At 36.1% G+C, this 13435-nt stretch overlaps 4 protein-coding genes and 1 non-coding gene across 10 annotated transcripts; 2 read left to right on the plus strand and 3 right to left on the minus strand.

Annotated features, from left to right (window-relative positions):
- Positions 1–121: 121 nt before the first annotated feature.
- LOC8264714 (wall-associated receptor kinase-like 1) lies at positions 122–1807 on the minus strand. Of its 2 annotated transcripts, XM_015729002.3 has the most exons (3): positions 902–1807; positions 725–781; positions 122–439 (listed from the first exon to the last, which is right to left on the minus strand). In XM_015729002.3, exons 1-3 carry the CDS (start codon positions 1713–1715, stop codon positions 405–407), a joined length of 906 nt encoding a protein of 301 aa, XP_015584488.1. In that variant the 5' UTR covers positions 1716–1807; the 3' UTR covers positions 122–404. The 2 variants fall into 2 exon arrangements, with proteins under 2 accessions (XP_015584488.1, XP_048226445.1); XM_048370488.1 differs by lacking the exon at positions 725–781.
- A 792-nt stretch (positions 1808–2599) lies between these two features.
- Positions 2600–4969, minus strand: LOC8264715 (pentatricopeptide repeat-containing protein At1g69290). Its single transcript, XM_002512033.4, has one exon. The coding sequence runs from the start codon at positions 4803–4805 to the stop codon at positions 2853–2855; it is 1953 nt and encodes a 650-aa protein (XP_002512079.2). The 5' UTR covers positions 4806–4969; the 3' UTR covers positions 2600–2852.
- On the plus strand, positions 4909–4982 carry TRNAN-GUU. The gene has a single exon. It is a non-coding gene; the product is annotated as a tRNA-Asn (tRNA).
- A 3-nt stretch (positions 4983–4985) lies between these two features.
- LOC8289166 (protein root UVB sensitive 3) lies at positions 4986–9114 on the plus strand. Of its 2 annotated transcripts, XM_002512034.4 has the most exons (15): positions 4986–5247; positions 5329–5386; positions 5491–5550; positions 5645–5683; positions 5806–5868; positions 6023–6079; positions 6292–6355; positions 6538–6621; positions 6856–6938; positions 7027–7156; positions 7611–7703; positions 7796–7934; positions 8155–8192; positions 8286–8473; positions 8655–9114. In XM_002512034.4, the coding sequence occupies exons 1-15, from the start codon at positions 5141–5143 to the stop codon at positions 8751–8753; spliced, it is 1302 nt and encodes a 433-aa protein (XP_002512080.2). In that variant the 5' UTR covers positions 4986–5140; the 3' UTR covers positions 8754–9114. The 2 variants fall into 2 exon arrangements, with proteins under 2 accessions (XP_002512080.2, XP_025015187.1); XM_025159419.2 differs by lacking the exons at positions 8155–8192; positions 8286–8473; positions 8655–9114 and having other exon boundaries at positions 7813–7917.
- A 681-nt stretch (positions 9115–9795) lies between these two features.
- On the minus strand, positions 9796–13430 carry LOC8264717 (ureide permease 1). 4 transcript variants are annotated; one of them, XM_025160102.2, is made up of 8 exons: positions 12907–13430; positions 12002–12296; positions 11712–11850; positions 11452–11626; positions 11187–11230; positions 10976–11073; positions 10491–10865; positions 9796–10300 (listed from the first exon to the last, which is right to left on the minus strand). In XM_025160102.2, exons 2-8 carry the CDS (start codon positions 12236–12238, stop codon positions 10268–10270), a joined length of 1101 nt encoding a protein of 366 aa, XP_025015870.1. In that variant the 5' UTR covers positions 12239–12296; positions 12907–13430; the 3' UTR covers positions 9796–10267. The 4 variants fall into 4 exon arrangements, with proteins under 4 accessions (XP_025015870.1, XP_002512081.1, XP_048231739.1 ...); XM_002512035.4 differs by having other exon boundaries at positions 9796–10283; positions 12907–13420; XM_048375782.1 differs by lacking the exon at positions 12002–12296 and having other exon boundaries at positions 9796–10283; positions 12907–13418.
- Positions 13431–13435: the final 5 nt, after the last annotated feature.

Genomic DNA, 13435 nt, shown 5'->3' on the forward strand with positions numbered 1-13435 from the left:
CTCTTCAAGGCAAAACAGCAAAAGAGTAAGAGACGGGACTCATGCCATAATGGTCACAGCTATCGCCACTCAAAGATTAAGATATTGTTTCAAAAACTATTAATAAATAATAAATAATAAATAATAAAATAAAAGATTAGGATATAAGTTAGATGCCATACACAACATATTCCTTATTTCAATTCTTGAACAAGACAGAAAACAACTGCAACCAAGCTAAATACAAAATCAGGAAACTCCTTAAGAATATTGTCCCGTGAATCTACTTGATATCAACAGAGATATACAGCGGTCCACTTTCAGCCAAAATTCAAGAAGCTTTTCCTAACAGTTGAACTCCTTAAGAATTTCCATTTGCAATTCTTGTCCATACACTTTTGAAGGCATCCTCAGTCATTACTGCTTCAAATAGAAAGCACCAGCCACAGAAAGAAAATCCCTACAATCCAATGCAAAAGATTTGAAAACAAATGAGATAAAACAAATGAAAGGTATTGACGTGTAATTATACATGTGTGAAAAGGGGGGAGGGGGTCTGTGAAAATAGGAAGATAACACTATCAGTCAAATATCAGTTTTGCCATAATTGAGGGAACAGGAAAAGGTATTGAAAGCACTAAATCAGTCAAATATCAAAGATAAAAATCTCGAGCATGAGAAGACTTTCGGTGTAAAAAGTAATCCGCATCAAAAGTAGAGTTTGACAAAAGACAAGGCATTGCACCTGCAAACCTGAAGTTGATTTGAATTTTTGACCCCCTTGTCCCGCTCCAGGCATACCCTAATCAATCAAAGACCGTACATCACACTAACAATTTAAGACCAAAGAAAAAAAAAAGAACATCCCACATGCTTGGCTGTATTACACTAAGGAATGCTGTGCACAGTGAAGTGAACTAACCTTGTCCAAAGCAACTGGTGGAGGTATTCTTCCCATTCCTGCATATGCAAGCAAATGACTGATCCAAACCTGCAAAGCCACACAAGCCCCCGCTGGTTTCACAATCCTTGCATATGTTACTATAATATGAACCATTATATTGTAGAGAAATCCCAAATTTCCATTTCATTGGATCTCCCTCATTGCCACCAAAGCTGTATACTGACGTATACGAAGAGCATTGGAGCTTGGGAAGATCCAATGTGTAGCCTGCAAGTTGAATCGGTGACTCATAAACACAACAAGTAGCTATCGGTGCATTTTGGGGTAACCCAATGCCTGAAACTCCCTTGCAAGAATATAATCCTCTACAAACACGAGTAACCGACCCTCTATCACATAAATCTTCATTTGGATCAAATACAGGAGATGTGGTAGAGCATCCCAGCAAAACAAAGATATTGTCTCCTGTCAAAGTAAATGGACTAGCCCGATCCAAGCTAAAGCTTCCAGAGTTCTGCATTGAACTGCAAGTTGACATGAGAGGATCCTCAACAATTAAAGTGTTGCTTGGATAATCGATGGAGGAAATAGTGTAAATGCCAGTACCAGTTGAGAATTCTAGTGCGCCAGAATTACATCTAACATATCTAGCAAATTCAGGATGCCCACATCCGAAGCCAGTACCAAAAGGAAACTTCACAGGTATTGTGCCACAAGTGTCATAACAGGTACCATTTTGTGAGATAGGATGAACGGCGGTAGATATAGAGAAAAGTAATGAGAGGAAGAGAGGAATGTAGAAGAAGATCCATGCATCTGAGGCAGATGACATTGGCGATATTTTGGAAGAATCAAAAATTGAACTTGAAACACAGAGCAAACTAAAATAGAGACTAATGTTTGAGCAGTCAATATTTACCAAAGAATATATAGAGCTATTTTCGGTGCATCTTTTTCCTAAAAAGAAGAGCCTGTTATTTAATTGGCTTCTAGCTAAAAAGCAATATGCATTTTCCAGTTGTGGACCCAGGAAGCAGTGAAGGAAAGAAAAACAGGCTCATAAGGTGAATAGTGTAAATAATATAGTAACTATCAACTCATATGAATGAAAATGGAGGCTTCTACTGATAGAAAATGACTCGCTTGAAGATTGCCGTCAGAGCAACTAAGATTCAGCAGCCGATGAAAAAAGTTCACAAATTGATAGAAGGAAATTCATACTCTACAAGTGAACTTCATCTGGTTTCTCCAGCATTAGCACATTTAGCTCTAGCTTAGAGACATGTCATGATTAAAATTTCTCCCAGGTTGCACAATAAAAGCCAGGATGACATTTACTTCTTTTTCTTGAAACAATCACTATCTCTGATTCTAGCCTCATTTCGTGCGGCTGGCATTTTTGAAACCTGCATAATGAACGGCTGACTAACAGAGCTAACAATCACCAGTCGCTATCCCAAACGAATAAGAGCTTCATTTTGCCAAATATCCTTTCGTACCCCGTTGCTTTGATGATGCCATGATGATAAGCAAAGACCAATCCTCATAGTGCACCAATGCTTTTTGTTAACAAGATTGTCCAAACCAGCATATTGTTAAGGAGAATCCTCAGTCCTTAAAGAAAGCACATGTCATTCACTCAAACAGCTAAATTTAAGAAATGATCTAACTCCCCAAAGGTTCTAAACTTTGCAGTCTATTTTGAATGTATACATGTAATTCAAAAGGAACTTTGAAGTAGATTCCAACTTGTGTTAATTTCGGGAATGAGGCAGGGTTGAGCTATGTATACGCTCAGATAAATATCATAAGCCAAGTGAGCAAAGTGCAAAAGTTTAATGATAGTCGAACATTTGAACAAGCTTAAGGATTGAAAGCAAGCACTTCATTGTGATCCTAAGCAGCATAGCAGTGTATAGAGCAAAGGCTTAACAAACAGCTAAGCAGAGATTCCTGGCATTCTGTAAGTTCATGCATTTAGACCAGCCCAATTCTTAAAAGCAATAAGTGCTTCCATTTTCCGGAAGTTCCTCTTTCTCAACTTTGACACTTTGAGCTTCTTATGGGTCTCCATAAATGCTTGCTTGTACTTCCACTTATCAACAAAAATCTTCATCTCTTGAGACTTCTCAACAACTTGCATCACCGCGTCAAAGAAACCCCCTTTAACCAGTGCATACAGGAAAGCATCAACCAAATTTTGATCAAATTTAAAACTTTTCTCTTTATCATTTGAAACGCGTCGCTTAATCTCACTCCAGAGCATTAAAACACTGAAATATTTCTCCGCGGTCACATACCCATTAATTAAGGACAAATAGGTTTGATCATTTGGTTCAAACTGCAAGAAAATCATTCTTCTAAAAGTCCTCTTTGCATCTTCCAGCCTCCCAGCTTTACAAAAGGCATGAATAATTGAATTCCAGTCATGAGTTTTTACCTCAATTCTGGGGTCCTCAACTACTTCATCCAAAAATGCAGCCATTAATTCAGGTCGGTGATTCTCCATCAATCCTGTCATTATGGTTAAATAGCTCCCCTTCAAGTCAGGGCTTCTCGACTCTCTCATGTCCCTAAACAAAGTAAAAGCAGACTGAAAATCTTGGCTGGTCATTGATGCTTCTATTAGAGCATCATAGCTTCCAGCATCTAGCTGAAGCCCTAAATTGCTGATCTCCATGACCAGTTGCGTAGCTTCAGCTGTCCTACCTTCTTTGCAATATGCCTTCAAGATTGGAACATAGACCCCAAACCCAACAGAACCACCTTTAGCATCCATTTCATCAAGAATGCTGTGCGCCTTATCAGATAATCCAAGATTAACACAAGCATTAATCACACCAAAGCTGATTGATTTATCAATTTCAATAGAATCTGGTTCTAACTTCCGAGCTTCAATTATCAAATTTGCTAAACCCTTGAGGCTCCCATCTTTGAGAAACCCTTTAACGACTTCACAATAAGTTTCCTCATTGAAATTATAGTTTTTCTCATCTTCTTCCCTCAAACTACATATAATAGTTGCAGAAACAGACTCCAAATTTCCCGACTTTACATACCCCCTAATCAAATTACTATAAAACAACCTTTTATTCAAAACACTGAACCCTTCCATTAAACTCTTTAACTCAACTATCCTATCTTGAAGCCCTTTCAATGCATACAAATAAGCAAGAAACCCAAAACTCATCTCATCAGGCTTAATACCCAAAACAGACATAATCTCAATAACATTATCAGCATCACTAACAGACTCAATTTCTTCACAACAACACTCTAAAGCCAAATTACAAGCACCCAAATCAGGTTTCATAAAATCCAGTTTCTCGTCAACAGCAATCCTATAGCTTTCTTCAAACACCTTCAGAAAGGCAACAAACATTCCATTCTTTTTACTAATATGACCAATCAAACCACCCCACAAATGAAAAGGCATAAAATACCTATGTTTGAACATGCATTTAACTAAAGCAAAAGCAGGAGCAGCACTATTAGCAAACTTCATTGATTCGAGAACAGATTGAACAGTTTCAAAATCTAAACTTTGCGGGTTTTTCTCCATAAAGAAAATAACAGAAGCAAACGCTCTTTTGAGATTAAGAGTGTCTTGAAGAGAAGATAGATGGGTAATGAGAGAATTAGCGAGGGATTTTGAAGGGAAATAAGAAGAGTTTGAAGTGAGGAACTTGAATGATTTCCATGCTTGATCAGTGTCATTGGTGAGGAGAGAGTTGTGGATAGTGGATTCTAAAGTGGCTACGTGGTCTAGGTTTAAGCTCTGTAGAGTCGGTGGTGGTGTGGTATTGGTAGGATCTGTAGTAGGTTTTTTGAGTGTAAAAATTGTGGGTTGGAGAAAGGAGTACAAGGTTGAAGTTGAGAAAGTTCTGTTTGGAAGAAAGTTGATTGCTTTTCTTCTCCACATTGTTTGATAGATCGATGCAGGTTCTACCTGTGTGTTTGTTTTATGTTAAATACCCACTGATTCCTTCTTGATATTAATTTTTCAAATAAAAAAGAAGCAACAAGCTGGAATAGCTCAGTTGGTTAGAGCGTGTGGCTGTTAACCACAAGGTCGGAGGTTCAAGCCCTCCTTCTAGCGGCGCTTTCAATTTCTTTTGGTTTCATTTTCTTCTTCTTAAGCATGAAAACGAAGTCGTTTTAAAAATGGGGAGAGAGAATAAGAAAAAGCAGGACTGAAGAGAAACAGAGCAAAGCAGAGAAGTCAAAAGAGTGAAGCTCAGAGAGAGAGGCGTGGACATGGGAGTAATAATAGAGGAATGGAATGGGTCATCTTCAACTAGATTCTCTAAGACTGCTACTATTACATTTTCATCTTCATCTTCTCTTTCTCTCTCTATCCAAAGGTGTTTCTCTCTTCTTTTCTAATGCAATACCTCCTCTTCCATTTAGTTTTATGGAATTGAAATCAATCGAATGATACGCAGATCTGGTGGCCGTTTTGATCATGTTTGGAGACGCGTCCTTCAAGCATTTGTACCTGAGGCATGCCTTTTTATTTGTATTTTGTCCAAGTTTTATGGTTGATTTCTTCATACAACCTAAAATAACAACGGCTCTTTACGAGAAGTTTACGAATTAAAATGCAGGGATTTCCAAGCAGTGTAACTCCAGATTATGTACCTTTTCAAGTATGGGATTTGCTGCAGGTAAATTTAAATGAAAAAAGAATATTATTGATCTTCATTCTGATGCTATTTTTTGGGCAAAAGTGATTATTGTTGCTTGGTTTTCTTATATCAGGGACTTTCTACTTACATTAGGACCATGCTTTCTACACAAGTGAGTGAATGACTGAGTTCTGATATTGGTCACCTTTCAAGTTTGTATTTGATCATAGTGTGTTTATAAATTTTATTTTTTCTTCTTTCTTTGCCTTTTAAGTTATTATTTTTAAATTGAAGGCTCTCTTAAGTGCAATTGGGGTTGGAGAGAAATCAGCAACTGTCATTGGCGCCACCTTTCAGGTATTTAATTACTTGCTGCTGCACCTAGCAAACTTTCTTTTTTAAGAAAAAAATCTCAGTTGAAACTTGTTAAGGGCTTTTGTTAAGTTGAATTAGGGCTTGTGATAGCTGTTAATAACTAGTGGCTTTTTCTACCCTGAAACGACTCTTGCAGTGGTTTTTGAGAGATTTAACTGGAATGCTTGGAGGCATACTGTTCACGTTTTACCAGGTCTGTATTTTACATGCTTGTTTCTGTTGTATACGCACTCTCTCCCTCTCTGTTGTATTCCTGTAGGGTTTGCTTAAATTATTTTAATTCCAGCACTTGCTTGAAAGGGACGGCACTGGCTTCAACTTTTATTTCAGAATTGCTGTTTAAGATCTTGACTTGCTCAGTCTCATCTGTTAAATTGTTGAATGGAGTAATTCTGTGCTTCTCAGGGCTCAGATCTCGATAGCAATGCCAAAATGTGGCGTTTGGTTGCCGATCTTATGAATGATCTTGGTGTGCCATTATCCCTCTCTCCCTCTTTTAACAATGAATACTAAAGTTTCATTCTAACACACACAAACCAGTATCAAATTGGTTTCTAGCAATCTATTTTTAGCCAGGCACTCATTGTGTGCTATTATTTTTATTTTACACACTTTTCAAATCACAATAAAGCTTGCACATATTGGTTGCAGGAATGTTGATGGACCTTGTTTCTCCTTTGTTTCCTTCTGCATTTGTGGTTGTAGTTTGCTTAGGGAGCTTATCAAGATCATTCAGTAAGTTTCTACATATATCTTAGATATTTTCACTGGGACATTTATAATCTACAGAAAGCTGCCAATAGATTGACAATTATTGTCTAGATACTAGATGTTTGTTTATCTTATATATACATTTCAGAAAACATGTTCAGGTCTAACTTATTGCATAGTTACAAGCAAAACCTAAAATTTAAAGAAATTATGTTTTTTGACCATCATTTGGTCAACTAAGTTCTTTTCTGTAAATAGCTGGTGTTGCCAGTGGTGCAACTAGAGCTGCTTTGACACAGCATTTTGCCCTCCAGAGTAATGCAGCAGATATATCTGCTAAGGTACCAGTAAATTAGTGGGATGTCAACTTTTAAGAATTTTCTTTGTTTCTCTAGTATGACTGTTAACTTGTTTCTAGTGTAATAATAGGAAGGAAGTCAAGAAACAGTGGCAACAATGACTGGCATGGCATTGGGGATGCTCCTTGCTCGCATAACAATTGGACACCCCTTGGCTATCTGGTTTTCATTCCTTTCTCTCACTATGTTCCATATGTATGGTAATTTGACCAATTTTTGCTGCTGTGGTTGTTCATTTAGATATTATTTCAAACTGAAGACCCTGTAGTCCACCTACCAGGTTCCCTTACAATTAGGTGCATAGGTCCATGATATGTAAAGTTTCATATGAGGTTTTTCAGAAATAATCAACTCTGTTTCCTGGCCAAGGTATTAGATCATAGTTTTGGTGCACAAATATATGAGATCTGCACTGAATGAGATGACAAGAACTTAATTCATGGTGTTCAGAGCAATTACCTAATTCATCAGTAGATTGAAAAATTTTATCCATGTATTTAAAAGAAAAACAAATAGTGCCACTCAGATTACCAAGATTTATGTGCATTTTTTCCCCTCTTATCCTTAATTACATTATTTGGATGCCAAATTGCGAAGTATCCAGTTTGTTTTACATTGGATTCTGAATGTGGATTTGTTATTTGTTATGTGCAGCGAATTACAGGGCTGTTAGGTGCCTTGTGCTTACATCCTTAAATATGCAAAGGAGCTCCATTCTTTTGCAGCATTTCATGGAGACAGGCCAAGGTGAATTTGATTAGCACATGGGCTTTATTTCTGTCTTAGAGTGTTGATCTCAGTACTCTGATATGAATGTCAACATCTGAACTTGTTGCCAGTTCTCTCCCCTGAACAGGTCTCTGGGATGGAACATATTTTACCCAGATGGACCAATTTTTGGAGGACCAAGCATGTAAAGTTACTGCATTCGCGCATGTGCTTAGGTGTTAGAGTCTCTTCACTTGATCACCAGGAATTGTGAGCTCCAAATTCATTTGACTGATAAAGTTTTCAACTAACGGTTCCTCTTCTATTTTATTATCTACCCGTTTTCTCTCTTCTTTTTCTTGTTTACTTCTAACTTGATGAAAATATTTTTCATTAAGAGAAACTGGTTTACCAGGGTTTTTTTTTTTTTTTTTTGTATTCAATTTTATTCTTCTCTAGAAGCTGACATTTTGAGAATATTCTTAAACAGGATGGAGCTGTTGCATTCTGCTGGATCTCACAAGAAAGGTTGAGTTCTAGCCACTCTTTTTACCAGTTAGCAACTGAATTGTCAAGCAGAAGGTTATAACTTAATTTAGTTATCTCTTTATGTCTATTCAGCAAAATACTTGCTCATGGAGAGGAAGGGAACCATCAATATTCTAATCCACAAAAATTCGACAACTTCAGATGTCTTGCAATCATTTATACATGCTCTGGTTATGGCAAAACTTATGGAAGAAAATAATTCTACGTATTTGGAGAGCCAATCATGGATGGATAAACATTACGAACTTTTCCTTGGAAAGGTATCCATTTAATGTTTTTCTTCAATAGTTTGTTTATCTTTTTTCTTTGTACTTATTTGTCGACATCCTCTATGGCACCTGAATGATTTTGGTGCAACCTTGTCTTGCCATAAATCAATTTTCAGTTCAACTGATAAGCATTTTGTTATTTTCCTCGTTTTATCTTTACAAAATCTGGCAGTTAAGTTCATCAGGTTGGAAAACGGAGCGCCTTCTTTCCCAATCAATCATTTGGAGGGCAAACTGGATATATGGGCCTTCAGATGATAAGGTTGACTAGGTAATCTTATGTATCCTTATTGTCATTTTTATCATTGGATCATGTTGAAAAGGATTCACAGTAAGTTATTCATGGAAAGCCTGATTATACTTTTAGCAATTGGAATTTGTATGTGATCTCTAGCAGTTCACAGATTTATATAAATTTCTTTTTGTCATATTATTGATATCTAAGCTACAAAGGGGAAAAGGAAAAGGAGAAAAACTTACATTCTACGAGCTGAAAGTTGACGACTTCTTTTAAGTTTGTTCTTGTATTTAGGAGACTTCGATTCAATGCCTAAACACTGAATCATTACATTTGTATTTGATCTTGATTTTTGAAAGTTATTGCAGTATAAAGATTTCCATTGAGATGTCCATTCCCTTCTCTCCAATTTTATGTTTCTTTTCTTGCTTGAGATGGGGATTCATTGTAATGTTTAATTAATTTTCATAAGTATGAGTTCTTCATATCAAGTATCTTTATTTAAAGACTTTATTTTAATTCGTGCAGTAATTATCGTACAAAAAGGTATCGTATTTGATATGAAGAGTTCAGATTGTACCTTGTAGAACCATATATATATAGTTTGACTAATACTAAATTAAATTTATATAGTTATAATAATTGAATAAAAGATATATTTGATAATAGTATTGTTATAAAATAAGAAAGGTCAATAGATTAATTATAGTTATATAAATTAATTAATATTTTAGGAATAAATTTTTTATTTAATTAGAAAAGTAACTTATTAGTTAGTGAATTAATTATATGCTATTTTTTAGATTAAATTACTATTTAATTAAAAAAATATATTTATTTATTATAATATTATTAATAGAATAAAAATAAAATTATACACCATCAGTTTTATGTCTAAGCGTAAAGAATAAGTGTACATATTAGAATAATTTTTATGTTTCAGCCGATAGATTTATAAAAAAAGTTGAAAAATATAAGACATTTATTCAGGAATCGTGTTTTGTGGTGTTGGATTGTGTTGGGCCTAAGCATAAACTAATGTAATAAACCTGAGATGCAATCTTCACACGATAAGTTGGAGGAAAGAAAAGCAGTGATATTGCATTTCAACTTTAAAGTTGAATAAAGAAAAAAAGAAAGAAAGGAAAAATTCCAAGGTGTTCTACGGACACGATTGTATCATTATCCACCACTTCCACTTTCTTATTATTATTTACAGACCAATAGATTTTACAGGATCTCTGACTCTGGTAAATATTGGGAACGAACGACCGTTCAGAAAAAAACAATGTGTATTATAACATTTGTCTTGAACCAACAGGCTGGTTTCAGCATTTTCTTGCTCTTTCAGGTTCTGCCTTATCCACCATTTCTAAAGTTTATGTATAAACCAAGTTGATGAAAAATTACTCATTTTCGATGCCCCGAAGATGCCATAAGAACCCCAACAGCCACAATAAACATGGACAACATGCTTATTAGCAGAACATATGTTTTTCTTGATGATTTTCTGTATTCTTTGAAGATTACTATTCCCCAAAATGTGCTCACGAGTGGGAGTGCCTGAAATTAGTAATGCCCTGTCAAAATAGTATATTTCATTTGGTAATAACAAGAATTTTAAGCTCACATCAGTTTCCAAGATGAGCACTTAGCAATCTGCAAGCTGGATGTTCTCAATGTTAAGGTTGATCTATAGTTTATTTTTATTATTATTATTATTATTATTATTATTCATTGCTTGCTTGTTCTGGTATGAATGAGGCTAACCTGAACAGCGTCTGCTGCCGCATATCCTGCAGCTTGACCTCCCATAAACTGAAGACCATTGCCAAACCCACATAGGAATCCAGCCAGAAAGGCCCAGCCTCTGCCATTCCCGTCATTAACATAAGCCTTCAGTGTTGATTTGGGTAAGTTCAGTACTGGCCGGTAAAGGAAAATGATGTTCAAGATGATGGCCAGTATAAAACAAGACACTGAGAACCAGAAAAATGCGGTATAGACAACCAATTTAGGGACCCCTTTCTTTAAGGTGTGCCATTGATCGTTTGTTGCTATGTTGAAAGCAGGTGAGAAGAGCGAGAAGCAAACACCAGCGAAGAAAGTTATAGCCAGTCCAATCAGAGTGCTCTTCCCAAACACCTGCGACAGACCGAATTCTATTTACACTTACACACCAGGCATGAAAATTGCTACTTATCGAATATTTTAACGCTGCATTGACAGGAATAATAACAAGTTGTGCCAAAAACCTTGATTGATCTTTTGCTCTCAAGCTCTACGAGGAAAGCTGCAGTTCCAGCTTTTGCCTTCCCTGCAGGAACATTTCCAGTCTCTGGATCCTTTGATCCTGTCAATAACAGTAATAGGGGAAAGAAAAACGAGAAGCAAAAATGACAGGTCATGTTTACTCAAAAGAATGAATTATCAGAAATGGTAGTAAGGTCCCATCAAACTCCATACCATTGCTTGTAGATTCTTCTTTGGTTATGGAAGAACCTGTATCCCTGGTAAAAGGTTAATAAATACCATAAAAGCAATGCTATGGAAGTTTCGTCTATAAAGATCTAAGCAATGTTAAGCAAAAAAAAGCACAATTATTTTTCCCACATAGGAATCTCAGATAAATTAATTTCGGTTGAAATTTAAAAAGAAGAAAAAAACAAGTGGACATGGAAGAGATAAAAGAGTCCTTCATGCCTATATATTGAGGAAAAAGGATGCATACACTGTTCTAAGCTTGTAATCACTTGAAAAATTCTTGAGTTTTGCTTTATTATCAGCTGCATTAGATGAATGAACAGCTGAACCAAGACAAACAGCAATCAAGAAGCAGCCAACCCCAGGGAAAAGAATCTCAGCCCTATTAATTCTGTCATCCAAGAAATAATTCATGGTTGTTCCTGTCACAGAGAATAGGAGCAGGGTGAAAAATCTAATCCTAAAAGCTGCACATATAGAGTATCCAAATTCATCCAACGCGCAGACCTAAAACAACAGTTATGCTAGAAGTAATGACTTCCACCACTGACAAACCAACAAAGGCCCATGCATACTGTGTGGAGAGATTTCCAATGCTGAGAACAATTCCACCAGCCATTGCAAACATAATAGAAGGCCAATTATCCTGCATCAATCAACCTAGAACATTCAAACAGGACTTTGCTGCAAAACTATCCCATCTATATATGCTCAGGTTAGCACTATATGATCTTGAATTAAGGCATCAAACTTTCTTGATTAGTTTATACAACAATCTGAAAAAAACAAAAGCTTGCCTGAGAAATTTGAGTTAGAAAGTTTGGTGATTCAGGTGTACTGTTGCCAATCTCACCAAATGTTAAGGCTATAATCACAGCAGCTAAGAGATTGGTGATGGAATAATCAAGATAAGTATGCTGAGGAAGGCGACCTCGTCTTTCTAACAGAGTCATAATAGCAGGCCATGTACCCAAGAAAAATAGAGAAAGTAGCATGCATATTATGGCTCCACCTTTGCTCTCTATCATATACATCTTCAGAGACAGATAACCTTCTCAGCCTCGTACAGTAATTTATGTACCAGAAAATATCCTGCAAAATTGATATGTATATAGATGACAATCCTGGATTACATTTTATTGTGCACTCTCTCTCTCTCTCTCTCTCCATTAGTTTTCTATTTTACAACTGCATTTTTCTTCCCTTTCATCCATTTTCTCATCAACCAAATACTCGATATAATCACCTTGTATCAAAAATAGAAGAAATTCCCAATGACTGATTTTTCAATCGAGGATTTCTTTAAGCAAATCAAGCAACTCAAAAGGGTCCTAATGAAAAGGAGACCATTGCATTTGTCAGAACTCAGAAGTCCACCAATACTTATACTGTTCTGTAAGTCACTGTTTTCTTGCTTATAGACGTGTCAAATCACATCAGTCGAGAACAACACGCATTCAGCCCACACCGTATGCATGCACAAAGATGGATATAACTAAGTACTTGATTGATCAAGCGACTTTTCAAATTAGGCAAGAAAATCTCATACGAAACATGAAAAAAAGAGATATCAAAATTAATCATGAACCAAACAAAAATGGCTTCTAACACCTCCAAAGAAAATATAAAAAAAAAAAAAACAAGTGTAAATCAGATCAACAATATTGAGCTGACACAAATTATTTCAGAAAGAGAAACATACCAATACCAGTGAAGAAAAAAACTATACGGCTGGTGTCAGTAGACCACACGTCAGAATCAGAATCAGAATCAGAATCAGAATCACAAAAGCAGTCTATCTTCCACAAAGTTTGGAACTTTAATACGTAAACATGACAGAAATTAAGCGACAGAAAGATGAGTCCTTTTTAGCAAAAGAAAGCTACGCAAAACAAGGAAATGAGAGAAAGGCAGCGGTAGGTAGTGTTCTATTAAGGAAGGGTGAAATGGGTTCTTCGTTAATTGATCTGATTCCTGATATAAAGATTAAATCTTTAATGCTTTGTGATGATATCGGTCCATGCTGATTGTTTATGAGCTCCTATTGGCTTGTCTGTATTCTCTTAGTCAACTTCACTTAATATTGATATTGCTAGTTGGCATGTTTTACTTCCACCGGATTTGTTTTTCTTTTCAAACTGGCACCGGTATGCAAGGAATCTGCTCCACTCTTTTAGCACAATACAATATTCAATGAATCCTTGATATTATAGAATCCGGATCGGATCTTC

This window comes from Ricinus communis, chromosome 1 (assembly GCF_019578655.1).
Source record: "Ricinus communis isolate WT05 ecotype wild-type chromosome 1, ASM1957865v1, whole genome shotgun sequence".
NCBI lineage: Eukaryota > Viridiplantae > Streptophyta > Magnoliopsida > Malpighiales > Euphorbiaceae > Ricinus > Ricinus communis.